The sequence below is a fragment of the Camponotus vicinus genome, unplaced genomic scaffold (genome assembly GCF_025532165.1).
Source record: "Camponotus vicinus isolate PSW18456_S1 unplaced genomic scaffold, iyCamVici1.0 SCAF_4, whole genome shotgun sequence".
Lineage (NCBI taxonomy): Eukaryota > Metazoa > Arthropoda > Insecta > Hymenoptera > Formicidae > Camponotus > Camponotus vicinus.
The window spans coordinates 6,650,631-6,669,129 of NW_028141976.1; the positions used below are offsets into that span (position 1 = coordinate 6,650,631).

General features: G+C 33.9%; 1 protein-coding gene across 25 annotated transcripts in view; it reads right to left on the bottom strand.

Annotated features, from left to right (window-relative positions):
* Positions 1 to 342: 342 nt before the first annotated feature.
* The window catches only part of Foxp (forkhead box transcription factor P), a 285,273-nt gene continuing 267,116 nt past the window's right edge, over positions 343 to 18,499 (bottom strand). For 13 of the 25 annotated variants that reach the window (XM_083098183.1, XM_083098171.1, XM_083098167.1 and 10 more), the window contains 8 exons: positions 17,510 to 17,807; positions 16,623 to 16,691; positions 13,988 to 14,064; positions 13,406 to 13,507; positions 7,895 to 8,070; positions 3,973 to 4,048; positions 3,490 to 3,599; positions 343 to 2,918 (listed from right to left, as the gene is read on the bottom strand). In XM_083098183.1, coding sequence (XP_082954309.1) covers positions 2,669 to 2,918; positions 3,490 to 3,599; positions 3,973 to 4,048; positions 7,895 to 8,070; positions 13,406 to 13,507; positions 13,988 to 14,064; positions 16,623 to 16,691; positions 17,510 to 17,807 — 1,158 coding nt within the window. In that variant the 3' untranslated portion in view covers positions 343 to 2,668. Of the gene's footprint in view, positions 2,919 to 3,489; positions 3,600 to 3,972; positions 4,049 to 7,894; positions 8,071 to 10,053; positions 10,185 to 13,405; positions 13,508 to 13,987; positions 14,065 to 15,851; positions 15,897 to 16,622; positions 16,692 to 17,509; positions 17,808 to 18,499 lie in introns of those variants that run through there. The other 12 variants (XM_083098175.1, XM_083098173.1, XM_083098172.1 and 9 more) reach the window with 7 other exon arrangements.

Here is an 18,499-nt window from a genome sequence, read left to right on the forward strand (position 1 = left end):
GTGCAAAAATGACATAAGCGCTTTACGATGGCAACTAAACCGACTTCTAAGTTTGACAAACATTTATCGTTAAACACATATGAAGACCAAAAAGAAAAATACACTAATTCCTTAAGACAGATTTGAATTGTCCGTGTTACCGGTAGATTCTGAACAATTCAAAATATTAGTACCGATATGAGCGCGCTTCATCTATGTCTTGTTTTTGGGATTCGAGACCACGCACTCTTTAAAAGGAATCTACTGGCCTCGATCGGTGTGTGTATATTAATTGGACTAGGATTGGACGAGGATGGGGAAAAAGTTTGATGGAGAGGATCATCGACATCTAATTCCTTATAATTTCGATACGTATACGTATTAATATATGTATATATGCATACATAGCGTACTTTATTTATAGACTTCGCGTTTAGAGAAGTAGGGAGATCATTAACGTGATACCTTAGCATTTTTTTTTTAATGTAATATTTTGTCATACATATCTCAATAGCGTGTGGCACACATCAATTGCCTGTAATTGATCGATAATTATATTGATATACAATAGACTTAGCAACCAAAAACGACTTGTAACGTATATATATAAGTCCCTTAATTATATATTTATATATGTGTATAATTAAATATAGAGGTCTTACTATATTCATCACGTATCACAGAAGGAAGTGCTAATAACTCTAATATAATCTTCTTGAACGCGCAATACCTAACAGTTCGAAATTTTATGTTAATTATCCAAAACGTTGAAATACTAGCTTTCAATGCGTTGGAAACTCGAAAAGCACCATCTCGCCACGGGGTGCTGAGTCTATCTTATACCTTATATATGGAAACGGCAAAGTTAAATATATCGTACAAAAAACTGCTAATGCCTTGCGTAAAATTTGAAATTTTATTTGCCATATATATATATATATATAATGTAATACGTGTATGTAAATATAAAACGTCGCGTTAGCGATCTTCCCACTTATCCCCGTTCGTAACATTCTTCGATCGTCTCGCAGAGCTACGTTCATCTATCATGTCTATCGTTCTGCATCACGGATTCCTGATCGGCTCGATCGGAAAGTAATTTGAAAGATCGTCGCGCGCGCGCGCGTGTGTCGTGTATCGTAGCGCCCATTTACAAATATCTCGACCGTCTCGACCTGCAATTAATTACCGTTTAATGAATACGAAACTACTTACGATCAACTTTGCTAGACTATACAGAGTGCTACCAACAGTAGCGGACGGGTACGCCGGGACGCATCCGGTCTCGTCGCTCGGATGCGATTCTTAGTTTAACTTGTCTGATACTGGGCCTCTTCGAGACGGTAGGACCCGCTTAGTTGCGAGAATAGTGCTAGCATTGCTCTTCGTTCGTCGGAAACGAACGCCTAAACTTAAAGACTAAACTCAGTCGCTCCCGAACGTACCCACCACCACCACCACCACCACGGCTTCATCGATTTATTTCCTAGTTCAATCCCGTTGGACTCTCTGATCGACTCGCTTCTCCGATGGAACCGCGCGATGCTTCCTGACGATTCTCATCGTTTCTTATTTATCGAAAAATTTTTCTTCCCTTCTCGAATCTGGACTCATTAAATAGATAAGCATAGCGCATTGTCTCTCGCGTCAAACAATTTGCAGTGTTCTCGCGGAAAGATTTTTAAATTATTTTTTTTTTAATCAATCATAATCAAAATAAAAACGATCTTACTTTTTCAAAATGTAAAAACATAATATGTATATACGATATGAGTATCGTATTAATACGTAGTTAACTTCTCAATTTAACGTCATGACATATTACATAAAGAAACTTTTTCACATATAACACGTGTGTAATATTTCGTAACAAAAATTTTTTTACCACCAGTTCGATGCATTTCAACATAATGCAAAAAAAAGGTTCAAGATTTGATACATTGCGATCGCTGTATTCGAGTTTTATCTATGCATGCCGACATGTATAAATGTATGATCGCGAGGCTACATCGGTTCCTCCGGCGAGGAATATTTCCCGTCGCATTTCTCGGGGACGCTCGCCGATCGCAAGGCGGTCCCCCAAGTCAGTGCCTCACTGTCGTCACATTAATTTCTAATGCAATGTACACGAGATATATATATATGTATATATATGTATATATTTATGTATATGTCTATTAGAGATATAACCGCGGCTCCGGAACGGAAAAGATCGAGAGGAAAATAAAATACATCGTTGTTCGCAATTGCTTGAGTAAAGATATGGATCGAAAGATCGCTTCCCGAATATCGCCGAGATTTTCGCGATTACATACATCATCCGGAAATACGCTCGTCACCGTCGTCATCGTTCAGTGTCTTTTTCTCAACACATTCGCGCTTGGCTCCTTTTCGTTACCTTAAAGCCGCGATTGGGGTGTCGCGGTACAGATATGATACGTTGAGGGGGATTCGTACGAAGGAGAAGTGGAGGGGGTGGGTGGTCCTGGGACGCCTTCATCGTCCTCTTCGACCCTCTGCTTCCGTTATTCCCTGCTTCCTATCCTTTCCCTCTTTCTTTTTCCCTCTGCCTACCGTCTTTACTCTGCTCTAGCCCCAAAGAGGGTAGAGCATGACTCCTCTCACGACCGAATAAACGGGACACCTTGTATACATCTCGTGTCTACTGGCTTGTCGCGGCGAAGCGATACTACGCCTCGACCTGATCCTCCGGGATCAATATGTCGGGCGCCATCGACAGGTCCTCGGCCATGTCCTCGTCCTGGCCGGAATCGTGGCCGTGGCTCTCCGAGTATTCTCTGTCGTCCGTCTGATCCTCCTCCGTCTCCTGCTCCATGGGACCGTCCGGTAGCTCGCGCTTTATTAATCTCGTGTGCTTTCCTCCTTCCGGGCTCTGGCTCTCCTGTTTTATGTGCATGGCCGGTTCATCCAGCGGCGACCTGTTGAATCGACGACACGCGCGAACGCGTTGTGTACGCTTATGAGTGGAAAACTTGTGGGTGCCGCGTGCCAGTATTGACGTATATATTTCATAAAGCGCGACGCGATATACACGCCTAGCGATTTATTTTTTTAGCGACACGTTTCCCGCGCCACGCTGATGGGAAAATAACGATTTCGTTTTTTTCCGGATTGTTTCATTGTCGCGGTTTCAAGCGGTTTGTCAAGCTGCAACGAATAGTTTGCGTTTCGAAAGAGTCACGAAAACAGGGGGCTTTTTCACGATTTCTGCACCGCGTGCGATAGAAACTCGTACAGAATACGTACAAACCGCTCGTGAATATATCCGCAAATAAAAACGAAAAATGCACGATGCTGAATAAATGAAAAATTCTAGACATGTTGGCAATATTATTATAAGTTAAAATAATGTTCCACAGATATAGAAATACAGGTATTTGTAAGAATATAGAGACTTTAACACTTTTTATAATATTTGATGAAATATATATCGTATAAATATTTAAAGAAAAAGATGAACGAGTGAACATTTGAGTAAATGTCACTTACATTAAATCATTATGAGGTAACACATGTTCCTTATCGGGACTTGTCGCTGTCGACGTGCACATTGGATTGTTCAAAAAACCCATATTAGATTCCCCGAGCGCCTGGAAATACTCAAATTGCATTAGATGGTTAGTTATTACTGACTCAATACCATCTAACTGACTAATCATTTAGAAATTAGTAATATTTATTATTAATTAATAATGCATTTATTATATCAATTTCTACTATAATAAGTAAAATTTTTAATTAATGTAATTTATTAAAAGAATTGATAGAGAATGCGAAAATTTGTGAAATGTCATCTAGTCTATTCAGATGAACGCAATAATATTGAGTAAATAATATAAACAATATTTTTTACTCAATATTATTTATCTTAGTCATGACATAATGTCTTTCAAATCACTTAATTAAGAAAAAAATCGTGGAAATATATGAGAGAGAATTTTCGCATTCCATAAATTAATTATTAATAGTTACCTGCAGGTTGGCATTAAGCGCATCACCGTACATAGTAGGACTGTGCGTTAGAGTTGGACTCTTCGACGGGACACCCCTAGATATTGACAGAGAAAAATATGTTAATAATATTCGAAATTCAACTATGAGAATATTTCCTGAAACAAAACGCGTGTTGTTTTTTTTTTTAATTGTGTCAATGTTAAGACGGATTTGAAAAAGAGAGGAGAATCAAAGTAGGCTGTATATGGTGATCATGTGTCTGTGCGTGTACTGAAGTCGTAGATATGTAAGACGTATAAAGACAAAAAGGAAGAAGATAGAGAGATAGATAGAGAAAGAGAGAAAAAGATGTAAAGTAGAAGAGAAGAGAGACAAAGAGAATTATATAAATATGAAAAATGTATACATATAATATATATCAAAAAGAGAGATTAAAAAAGAGCGAAAATATTTAGAGTTCAAAAACTCTTACCTATTTACACAGTGCCTCCCATATTATTTGCCCACCAGTTCGACTCATTGGTGATTGAGTGAGATTAGATAAAAATTACAGAAAGAGTGTTTAAAAAAAAGCGCTCCCGTTTCGAAACTTCATAAATAATTGTATCGACTTTTCTCTCCTTTCATTTTTAACGTAGCATTATATCAGTTTCGAAACAAGTTGCTTATAAACGGCCACTAGGTTACCTGTGCTTACCTTTCGTTTTTTGTCATCTCGCAAAATCGTGTGGCAAAAATACTTGATTCAATTCAGATCGTTGATTAATGTTTCTTTCTGACGTTTTGTAAAAAAAAACATCTTTTTCAAAGCATCTCTTGTGAGTAGTTGAACCATGAAAAACTGGATAAATACGTATACCCAGTTTTTTAGTACACCATCAGAGAGATCTTGTTCCGAGAGATTTGAAAATGCATGCGAAGAAAAAGATAAGAAAAAATATTTCCTGTGACCGTTTATCAAGTAACATGGAGCGCTGAATAGATAGAAAAGAGATCGTGAAGATAGAGATAGAAAGAGGAGGAAAGTTTTGGATAGAGAAAGAGAGAAAGAGAAAGTGAAAGAGAGAGAGAGAGAGAGAGAGAGAGAGAGAGAGAGAGAATTTAAAAAGAGATTTTTTGAATATAAGAATAGATAAAATTTCAAAAAGTATTAAAGTTGAACAATAAATATATTTGAAGAATTATGATTATATTATAAATATTACTGAGATTATTAAGCCCATGTATAATACCTGTAGAACAAGATGAGCCGAATGATGAAGACTGAAGAATTCCACTCGAGGAATGTAGTTGTTTAACGCACAGTATACACACAAAATTTACACATGCGCGAGTAGCTTGACATGTATATATTCACTCAGATCAAGAACCATTCGCTCATTGCGGAAGCATGTAAGATGCTAAAATCTATCTTGCAATTCTCAACTTTATCCCATCTTTTCATCTATTTGATATTTAACAATAAACTATTAAAACATTTTATAAGATTTCATCGTATACGAATATTTTATATTTGAGAAAATACTTTTTTTAACGTTCATTATATATTTGCTGAAATTGTCTTTGTCCAAAGCCTTCTAACACATCTATTTTTAAATATAATTAACCATCACATGAAAGAAGCCTTTTAATGAGGTAACTATAGCAAATTAAAAGCTAAAATTGAAAAAACTTTTAGGCGTGCATCTAATAAGCGTTGACATATAATTCTAAAGCAGCATATTAGTTGAGAATTGCAACGGATTGCAAAGGAAATCGCATCGATAAAAATTGAAGAAACAAAACCAGGATGCTATTACGATATTCTGTAGAAATCGATGAAAAAAAATGATGAACTTAAGAGACTACAAACGTCTATTAACGTCATGGCAGCTATATGCTCACAAAAGGAGAGAAAAATAATTCTCTGCTATTATGAGAGGACAGAACAAAGATGGAAACGGAAGAGCAAAACTTCAACACAAAAGAACGCTTGCCCGCACAAACACACCACTTTCACACGAGATATTACGAACAGCATCACATTAAGCATCATACGTTTATAAGCAGTGTTTTCAAACTAGACGGGACAGTTTTAGAGGGCTTCATCGGGAAACGAATGTTAAGGATTCGTGGTAATCCATGCAAGCGACTATTAATACATTGGAGATCCCGCATCTCTGACCAATCGTCCTGATGCTGGTGTGCTGCAGGACCGTGCAGGATTCAAGCTATCACGAAGTGCAAGAATCTTTAGGCTACATTACTAGTAACGTATACGGGAATGTCCTATGAACCTTGAGCGTCATTTGCAAAAGTGCACATGATTTTTATGGGAAATAAAGTAAAGCACTTTTTTCTAATTATAATTTTTTCACCAAATTAAAACTGATTTTTCATTAGAAAATATTTGACTAAATATCTTCTCCCTTCTGCTTCTGAATTTTATTAAACTTAAACTATTTTACTAATTAAGCTAAACAAATAATAAGATTTTTTCTACGCGTTTTCAAATTTATTTAAAATTCAATAAAAATTAAGTTTATGATCTCTATGTCTTTAAATATTAATTCGTGAGAGAGAAAATCTGTTAATTCTATTAGTAGTTTGAGACAAAACAAAATATTTAGATATTTTTTTATTTAAAGTTGACTATAATTTGACATGTATATTAGGTATATAAATTTTAGAACATATCGTTTACACACATATATTAATGCTTAAATAGGTAGCAAACTTTTCGATTTTAGTTGATTTTATAAATCTCAATCTTATAGGAAATTTAGTTTGTATTTAGCACATACAATATGCGTAATAATTATAATTAAACAAATTTTTAAAAAGAATATAAAAAAATAATCGCAAATATAATGAAAGAAAATACATTATTATGGAAAATAAATCTATATAATTATATAAAATAAGCTGTACATACAATTTTTCGTAATTATATAATTATTATTAAGTTTATATCATTAAGAGTGAATATATGTGTGTAATCGTAAATCAGAATAATATTGCACACTTTTGACAAATAAACAGGCAAGGTAATAATGGTATGATACTAGTCGAATTTTTTAAGGAATCGGTTTTTAAAGGCGCTTGAGGCAGGCATAATGCGGAAATCATTTCCAGAGGGATTGGATAAACTGCATAGAGCTACTTCCTGCTGCCTTGATGCAATAAGTATTTTAATTAATATCACAATATAATTTAGAAATAAAAAAAATTTTATTAAAAATGAAAGAGAGAGAAAGAGATATTTTAAACCTGATAGTATAAAATTTAGCTAATCAAAAAAACAGATATTTAATTATCACATCATTTATCATTGCAGCTGTTAGCATCGTAATGGATAATTTGAAATAAAGATTTCATTTAAAAAATTGTTCTTTTTAATGCATGAAATATTAGCACTAGTGTTACGATTCAAATTTCCATAAAGAAAAAACACATTAATGTTGGACTAACATACGAATTTATCTGTCTTTATAAATTAAACTAATATTAAGCAAATTATATATACATATAAATAATAAGATATTTTATCAAATTTGAAATTCTTTTATAATAAACATCGTTGTATTCTAGTTGATCATATAACCCAAACTTTTTCATTTAACTTATATAGCAATGATGATACTGCTGATGCTATGGAATAGATTTACTAGTTGAAAAATTTTTTTAAGATTATTTAACACAACTTTTTGTGATTATTTTATGCTTCAAGAGATAGAACGAAACATCAGCGTAACAGCTGCAACCACGCACAATTTTATATCAAGTGCGCGCGCGAGGACTTTGAAAGGCAGCAGGTAGGGAAGCTCGTTTAGCGGTTCAATTTGTAGACAACGACCAAGCGAAAACGTCCCGGTCGCCGCGTTTCATAAAAAAGTACCGCGGTAAGGTCAGAACGTCGCGCCAGCCAGCCAGCAGAATTCTAAAAAGTGGTAGTGCTTACTGTGCGGAGAGGTGGGGTGGAGTGGGTGATGGGGTTGGGTCATATTTCCTGGGGCGGCCGCGGGACAGATGCCGCCGCTTTACGAACTCGGCGTCGTCCACCATCCAGAATGACCCGAAGTCGTCCTCATAGCGCACAAAACACTTGTGCAATGATAGATTGGTGCGGATCGCGTTCTGTATACACAGACAAGACCACCAAGAAATAGAGAAAAAGAGAGTAAAAAAGACAAGGTTTCTGGTTTTTTTTTTGCAGTTGATTGCGCGCACATTTTCGCTTTTTTTTTTCTTTCTTAATTTGCGCTCGACCCCCATCGCCGTTCGCTACTCTTCGTAACAGAAGGGGGGCCTCACGTATGTGCGTGCCCCGGTTATTCGCTTGCCATCGTGTTCAGTGTTCACGGGGGTCCGGACGCACCATTTTAACGCCGGCGCGTCTTTCGCGCCGGCAACTCCATCGCTCTATCGTGTTGCCGGGGACACATGAATGATCTCGAGTCGACTTTTAGAAAGAACAAACAGCAGCACAGATTCGCAAAGAAGGGATGGATAAATCAAAGAAAATAAAACAGAGACGTAGTAATAATGTAGTAAGGCAGCTCCTCTCACTACCTGACAAAGTGCAACACTGCGGTTCTCACTCTGTTCCGGGCAATTCCGCTTCCGGGCTTCCGGGCTTTCGAGACTAGACTTGGGCCAGATACTTGGCCCTGCCGTTCTCGATCTGGGTTAGTTGCTGCAAAGCTCACATGCTCGTTATGAAAGCACACACGACACACTACTGGATTCCCATCTCCGAGAATGAGATTAGCTCTAATCTCTAAACTCTCTTCCTATTTTTTTTTCTTTTCTTTTTTTCCCTTTCATCTGTTGCGGCTCTTTCATCGGCGACGCACTCTCACGCACATCCACGCACCCATCAGACTGCCGACTACCATCACACGACGACGGGCAAGTAAGAAGTTCACACACACGCGGGTTCAAACACAGTGATAGTTTCTCGAGTATATTCATCAAAATGTGTATATAAGTGCGCGTGGATAAATTTATTTATTAAAATATAAATTTTCCAACTGTCATTTCCGTCCATTATTCGATTAAAACGAAATTCAAAAATATGATAAGCACATTAATGCATAAAATAAATATGATATGATGTTATTTATCGATTACAGGAGCACGACACCTCGAGAAACTATGAATATTAGCGGCAAACAGACAGACGACATAAGCGACGTACATTAAAAATTGTTATGGCATTTAGGTGTATAAAAAGGTTTATACACACACAGATCAATACGTATGAATGCGCACGTATCAAGTACAAACAGGTACAGTATATACTATATGAAGAGAAATGTAAAAACAGGGAACACACGACGTAGAATATCGTGAGAAAACGATTAAATATATCTTATATGATTAAAAAAAGAGAAAGAGAGAGAAATGCACAGGAGAGCGTGCGTGTATGTGCGTATACATACATACGAAGGCCGCAAACGCACTGAATGTGCGTCCACCTTCAAATCGCATATAGAAATATATATATAATATATATATAAAACAGATATATATTAAAAATACATATATATATATGAAAAGAGCTATATGTATATAAGATGAAATATTAAATACTCTTAATGTATATATAAACATATGTATATGTATAAATATCGATATAAAAATATGTAAAAAGTATGTAAAAAGTTATATAAATATATGATATAAAATTGTAGAAAAATGGGAGGGCGGTATAAGGGGCTGGGGGATGACGGTATGACTATAAATATAAGAAGAGTAAAAGCGAATAAGTGAGTATATATACATATATATATAAATATATGTAAAAAGGCAGAAAGAGAGAGAGAAAGAGAGAGATAGTAATATAGATATATAAAAGGGAAATGTAGGAGTGTGAGAGACAGTTGAAAGGAAGTTTGTACTCTGAAAGAGACTATATATCCTCCGATATATCGGTAGAGGGGGAGGAACGAGAAGGAAAGGGTAGGTTTCAGTCCGTCGGTCTCCAAGAGTGGTAAGAAATATTGGTGTAATAGAGATAGAAAGAGAAAGAGAGAGAGAGAATAAAGAGAGAGTAAAAAGCGCGGTTTTAATTATATTTTTTTTCTGATCGATGGAGCATGGGGAGGGGCAACGTACCCGGTCGTGCTGCAAGCGCGCTGTGGCCGTCTCTTGTAAAACTCCACTTCGTCCACCGTCCATACGGCCCCTTTCACGTTTTCGACTCGCATGAAACATTTGTGGAGAGACAGGTTGTGTCGCACTGCGTTCTATACAAAATAATACACAGACTAAATAAGCAACGCAAAAAACGAACGAAGCCAACTCAATCACGGCCCCGGTAGATCGGCGGTGGGGGCGGGGGGGGGGAGAGGGGACACAAGGATCACGGCCGTTCGTGACGGATCGTGGAGCGCGTATGCGTGTATGGTGGCTTTGTGTTACACAGGTGATGGAGAGTCCTCGACATCGGGTGACGATGACTGGCCACGCTGATGAGGCAAGGATGGATGATGATCGTGAGACCGAGACACGAGGTAGAGAGACGCTAAGTGAGAACGTGCGATATTGTGCGTGTGCCGTATGGTTTGTCAAGGTGCCAAGGTGTCAACGAGCAGCGTTGCGAATGATCTCGTCGAGTGCTCGAGCACAAAATTGTTTATGCGAATATATAATGTATGATGTGAATTTTGAAATTAAAACTTATCTTTTAATATTTTCTGTGTATTATTGTAGCAGTCTTAAATTAATATCTATAGGAAAACTTGATATTAAATATATATATTATGAATTTTTCGTCTTTTTTAGAAATCTTTTATATAACGAGATATAAATATAAGTATAAATGTTTTCATGACATTATAATTTTAATAAATAAAACTTTTGTGTTGTCAATAAAAATACAAACATAATGTATTTTTTAATATCGCACTGGTAAAATTTATTTATCCAAAATATTAATAAAAGTATAATGTAAGAAATAATATTTTTCTTTTTCTTCGAAAAAAAAATAGTTTTTAATTTTACTATCAGCTTCATAATCTCGAGAAAGATCTACATTTTATATTTTATCTCTTTTAAATTTTGTAATTGAAATCTTCATAAATGATTAGATTTAAATAGATCTATGCAACACAACGCTGTTCTTGAGAATTCATGGCAACTATCTTTGAGGATGTGCTAGAAATACATGTTTAAGATATTTTTATAAACAAATAATTTTGTATAAGTAAATTATACTTTTTATCATACATATATTTAAGAAATAAGATGTATTAGACAAGAAATGTAATTTTTTTAAAAACGTTTCTCTATTTTGCTTATAAGTAAGATATTTTCATTTATATTATATAATAGGTTCACAAGAATAATATTTCTATCTTCAATTTTTATAATATAAGAATTATTTTAATAGTTGCCTTATTTTGTCTCCAAAGATGGATGCAATGGCCACTCGACACCCTTGAGGAATGTAAGCAAAGCTGCCACCTTAAACTGAAATTTGCGTGGCAAACTAAATGCTGCTATATTTTACTTTTTTCGGAATAGCATTACATGGCTTTTTCTAAAAATAATATTATGCAACTTAATAAATATTCGCGGCGGCATTCTTAAAAAAATTCTTTTCCAGAATAAATATAAAATAGCAGCACTAAGCAAATAAAAATAATAATACAACTAATGTATAAATGATAAGTGTAAGCAATGCATATCATTATATAAGTAATAATATTGCATTTTATTCATCTATCTATAAATGCTATTATTCAAAATCACTAGTTATATTATTTCACAAGACTCGGGCAAGTATTTTTTTTTCAGGTGGCAGCCAACGAGGACGGAAATGCGTGTGACATACATAAAACAATAATACAATAAATACAGAAAGTCTAATCGATAATCAATAATAATTATAATAATTATAACGCGATATCTGCTAACAATAAAAACAATGACGACGATGATGATGATGTCAATGATGATGATGATGATGAGCGCTGTTAGCACAGAAGGAAATTGGCAATGAGATCGCGACGTTGAAGCCCGCACGAGGATATAACGAACCAAAATGATTAATCGAAAGAGATACGATTTGTGGCATTCCTTTATCGTTAATGCACAGCTAGTCATCTAAATCTAGGGGCAACGACAACAATTATTCATGCCGCAGGGCCGAATAAAATTCAACGGGGCTGCCCGCTGACGATATAGCCGCCAAGATGTCGTCGTCATCGGTGTAGATCTCGCTCCAGGCTCTGCTCTGCTCTGCTCTCCACCTGGTAAACCTGCTTTTGCATCTTTATGTCTTCATGTACACATAACCATGCGAGGCGAAGCGTCATGGCAAACGTCAATTACTTTCACGCGCACTCACGCACACGCAAAGAAAAACGCACGCGCGCAAACATTCTTGCCAACAAGCGAATTGTCACGTCGGCTTACAAATCAATCATGAACCATCGGCACGTTATATTCTGTTGTTCGTCCAAAAAAGTGTGGAATTTTAATTATTGATCTGTATTCGACAATTTTATTTTGTCAATTCGTTTTGGATTAAATAAATAATTATACATTTATTACCTCTCTTATAATTATTTTCGAAATATACCTTTCCTGTGTCAAAATTAAATAATTCATGAGATATATCTGCACAAGTATATTAATTCTGTAAGTATTCTATAAATTTTATACGCATTTTTTCCAGATTACGTTAACAGCAATTTATTTCTAATGAAATAAATTGACAATATATGTTTATAAAGATATACATTATTAATGCAATAATTATCTACATATAAGAACTTTTTGATAGTGAATTATGTGTACTATTAATTTAAACTCTATTACTGTTATTTTGACACGCAATGTGCTATCAAGTCTGTAAAGGAAGAAAAATAGAGAAGAATATAATGATAGATGGCTCATAAATGACTAGTAATATATCATATTTCACATGTTACCAGTTCTTCTCTTTATTCAAGAAAGCAACACACTATCATTACCAACTGCTCTGCCCGGTTCGTCATTTAGCCTGTTAATTCAAATCAATACATATAATTATCCGAGATCTTTGAAAGTTCATACTCCTTCTAGTTAAGCGTCCAGCTTAACCAGCTCGCAAAATACAAATCATTTTACTCTTGCAATTCCTTTTGCACAAGTAGATTCACATTGAATGCATCCAGTTAAAGAAGAATTATTTCCACTTATTCGCTATTAAAGGATTATTTTATAAATCTCTATATGTATATATATATTAATGAAAAAATACTAAAATTGCTAAAAGTAAACTAAAAAAAGAATTTCTTACTGAGATATGTGTCATATCTTTTATAAATTAATTACTGTAAACATTAAAAATTAAAATCATAATAAAAAATATGTTTTAAATTTCTTGATAATGAAATTAAAAATTATTACTCATCTGCTTATAGTTTTTTTTCATTTTAAGTTGATTGTATAATTAAATTATTAAAATTATAAGATATACCTTCCACGTTGCTGCGTTGCGCCGGAAGTAGCAGAATGTATTTTGGAACCAGTTGTAAATTTCGTTGAGCGTCAGTTGCTTCTCGGGAGATTCGATGATCGACTATGAAAAGACCAACATTAGAATTATATCAACTTTTTCTATTCCTATCGAAAGCAAATTTCACAACTAACATAAGATATTGAAATAAAATAGGGATTTTTTGTTCATGCAATAATTTTATCTGTAAAATTTTTGTTTCAATATTTGATATATAACAAATTGAAGAAAAGTATAATTCTCTAATAAAATATGATAAATCAAATTAATAAATAATAAAATACATTTTATCGCATTTAGATAATTACAAAGCATAATAATTTTTAGCATAAAATTTTATTAAATTATAATAATATTAAGGCTAGCGATAAAAAAATTGTAAATTAATTATTAATATATATTTAAGAAATATTATTATATTATAATGACAATAATATATGCATTTATTTTATTTTTGTTAGAGAAGATCCCGTATAATTCCAGCAATGTGATGGGAAAATGTGATATCCGTTGGATCCTTTAGTAATTTTATTAGCCACTCACCTGCCGAATTAAGGATGCATACGTGAACGGTGGTCTGACGTCTGCATTCTTGTAGAATTCCCTATTTCGTTGAATTTCTGAAACCGGATGCAACAAATTTCATTTATCCTACATATTATTAAAATTTTTGGAGAGCTAATATTCTTATTATCGATAACAAGTAATTGTATCGTGATTTTTTCTTTGCGCAAAAAGATTTGAACAATGGAATTATAACAAACAAGCAAAGCTGTTATGCTGGTCATATAAAATTATGATAAAAATCTCTTAATCGCTAAACTAAATTGCAAGTAGCATGTATTTCTTTCATATACAGGGTGTTCAAAAAGTCCCGGACCGGTTGAATATTTCATAAACTATGCACTTTAGAAAGAAATGTTTCAGACAAAAGTTGTATGGCTTGAAGGGGGCCATAAGATGGCGTCATTGGTTTGACCTTGAAAAGTCGTTTGAAGGTCACGTGAAGGTCACCTTCAATTTCTTAAATGGAACCCCCTATTTTTTGTTACTTATTCTTGTAGCTTATCTCGAGAGCTTTCCAAAACACTATAATAAAGTATTTCTTCATTGAGTACTTTTCGAGTTATGAGGCTTGAAATAATTTCTTAATTTTACATAAACCATAAAATATCTAGTAAAATATTCATTTTTCGATTATCTTACCTTAATACTTTTATGTACAAAATAATGAGAGGAATCAATTGGTGTAAAGAAAAAACATAGTTGTTTCGAAGAAAAAATATGTAATTTGCAATTAACAATTACATATTTTTTCTTAAAAATAACTATGTATTTTCTTTACACCAATTGATTCCTCTCATTATTTTGTACATAAAAGTATTAAGGTAAGATAATCGAAAAATGAATATTTTACTAGATATTTTATGGTTTATGTAAAATTAAGAAATTATTTCAAGCCTCATAACTCGAAAAGTACTCAATGAAGAAATACTTTATAGTGTTTTGGAAAGCTCTCGAGATAAGCTACAAGAATAAGTAACAAAAAATAGGGGGTTCCATTTAAGAAATTGAAGGTGACCTTCACGTGACCTTCAAACGACTTTTCAAGGTCAAACTAATGACGCCATCTTATGGCTCCCTTCAAGCCATATAACTTTTGTCTGAAACATTTCTTTCTAAAGTGCATAGTTTATAAAATATTCAACCGGTCCGGGACTTTTTGAACACCCTGTATATAAATTGCTTTATAATTATGCTGAATATAATTTTTAATTTTTTTTAGCAACGGATTTCTAGAGAGAATCTAAAATAACGAATAATGATCAAATCAATTTAAAATTGAACGTAAGATATATTGATATTAATAAGAAATGAGGCATTTTTATAAAATAATAATAACTTTTAAAATTGTAAAAATATCTATAAATGCATGCTTTTACAAGGAAAAAAAATTTACATAATGTCAGAAAAAGGTAATCCAAATGCTTTCCATAATTCTTTCAATATACAATTATATTAATTGTATTAATAATAGTAATTATATTAATTTCTATTTTCATATTAAAATTTACATTAATAAGAAAATTTAAATTTGTATATTTGCGGGAAATAGAAATGGCGGAAATATATGGATCGCCTTTTTTGCGTGTAAAAGAAAAAGCAATTGAAAAATTATAAACTACGATCGATAAATTTATCCAGTCCCAAATATTTGCATGGGATTTTGGAATATTCACAATCTCAATTGTTTTAGGAATTATCAGCAAAATTAGAAAAATGCGGTGCTACGGAGTTGCAAAGATGAAGATAAAGGAGGGAAGTGAGCTTTCATGCAGGATGCACATCCTTCCACAAGAAAATTTCTAAGCCACAAAAGGGAACGTGGAAAGTAGGTTGACAGTACCTTGTTGGACGTCAAGGCCAGCACGCTCCAGCATGTAGGGCAGCCCTACACGGTGGGGAGGGCGGGCAGCACAAGAAATAAGGAAACAACAAAAGCATTGATAAGAAAGAGGTTCAAACTGGCGGATGTAAAAATTTATTTTTCATCTTATATCTCATTTTTTTCATCGCATAAAATTCCTTGCATCTCTCTCTATACCCTATACTCATCCTACGTCGCCAACAAGGTGTCGAACACTGTCGCATCACGTGACACAGTCGCTACCATAAGTAATCTGTGCGTGTGGTACAATTTACGACAGGAAAAGGTACGAGACCAAGAGAGGACCGTAAAGAGCACTTGCTACAGGATCGGTATTTTTTTTTTATTTCGTCGGAGTGAGATTGAATCTGCGACGAACCTCGAAGTACCAAAAGTAGGTAATTTATGTAATTAATTTATTATGCGTAGAATTAAAAAATCTTGTACAATTTCTTATACAATTATTTACACAATAAAAAATTAAGAAATGTTGTCAACACATAATATTGTATTTTTCTTTTTATATTTCATGTTTTTCTCGATTTAATAATACTTACTAATTATTTATATATTTAAATAGTAATATGATCTTTGTTTGCTAAATATATGTTTGTATAATGTATTTTCAGAAATATAATCTCTTATTAATATTTTAATAAGAGTTTTATATATTATGAAAGAGAGAAACTTTTCACGAGACAGTATTTCGAAGCTCGCATCACTCCGAGTATGATCTTGTGTAATCGTTACCTTCGTTAATATCTAATCCAGATCTATCGACGGATACTCTGCGCCTTACAGTGCCCTCGTCATACAGTCCTACGGAGTATTCAATTTCTGAATTGTCATTTCTTTCGTTTCACCTTTCTTTGAGACGATATTAATCCACTTCCAAGGTCTCTTATATTGTATGCATTTCAAATATAAAGCTATATGTTCGGAAAATGGTTATGTCGAAAATACTTTAACTAGAAATTATATTTGCAGTGTATGATACGACTGCAATATATAATACGTACCTATAAATAGAACCGTACAACAAAACATTATATTTAAAAAAAATCAATTAATTAAGAATGTATTAATATCACTAAATTCTATTTAATAACCAATATAATTATATATTTAACATAATTATGTATTTAAGTACACTTCGCAAATATATATTATATTAATCAATGATATTACTTAATAGAAAATTCAGAGAAAAGTGTAATATTATATATTCCTCTATATATTACGTAACTGAATTTGAAAGTTTAATTACTTAAGCATTAGATAAACTCATTCTTTTTCAAAATTCGCATTTTTTTAAAAAGCTTGATTATCAATTTTTATTACTAATATATAAACGGCTAATGAAATGTACTATATATTATGCGTTAATATTTAAACATATTAGTTACGTGTAAATTTTGTTCTCTCATTAATAAGAAGATATTTTGTAATCAACCATTTTCCTTGAAACAGGTAAAACGGAAGAGCTTTTGCAAAATTGATTTTGATAGAATAAGATAGGTAACGCAAAATATACGATTCTGTGAGCCCTGTTAATCCTAATTATTCGTAGATTCTACCTCTAACCTCACCTCTTAGACGGCATCGTTGAAGATTAAGAGAAGAAAAGACGACCTTACCTCCTGCCAGAGAAAGAGCTGATTTGTCGCTGATGCGCCGTCTAATTGGACCAGCCATGCTTGGCATGCTGCCGGGCATATTGGGCATCGGCGGTAAACCGGACATGTTAGGTATAGTCGGAAGTGGCGGTATCGGAGCACCGCCGGCCGATGGGGGCAGTTGACCACCGCCAGGTGACCTCACGGCGGACACTAGAGCGGACATGGACACCGGTGATACCTGAGAGACCCCGAAGTTAGGTGGCGGCTGGCTCATCAGCGCAGTGGAAAAATTCAGCTTTGGTAAATTCGAGCCCGTCTGAAATAAAGTTTACAAAATAGAAAACAAAACAGACGTAGCTGGAATATCAGTATAAACAGCATAAGCGAATTAAATCGATTTGAGGGGTCTATTAATCCGCAAATAATTTGAATCTTCATTCAATTATATATATATTATATTCATAATCATTTAATTTCACTTTAAAAAAAATTTAGATATCAAGAAATAGTAAAAAAAGAAATCCAACGTATATTTAATTAAGCGATTAAAAATAAAATAGATGAGAAGTAATAAAATAATTTCTCTCTCTTTATAGTTCAAATATGTATATATTTATTATAAAGAAAGGATAAATTCTTTAATAATGTATATTTGTATACAAAATTATTTTTTCAAATAAACTCAGAAAAATTCAAAATTTTATAAAGAAACTTTGAACACGGTCTTATAAACGGCATTTTATATATTTAAAACCTTTTTTCAGAAATTTTATGGTAATGTTCATACCCAAGGCGTTACGTAATGCAATGCGAATATCTTATTACATATCGCAATAATGTACAAACTTTTAGAATGTATATGAACCGTACGGGCAATCCGATCTTCGTAGCGCTATCACTCACACAGCCGCGTTAAAATAATTAAACCGTCGGCTGTCGGGCGTTGTCGCTGGCGGAGGGCTAATGCGATATTGGTATTCTCCGACTGCCCAACTTGTTAGGGGTTTT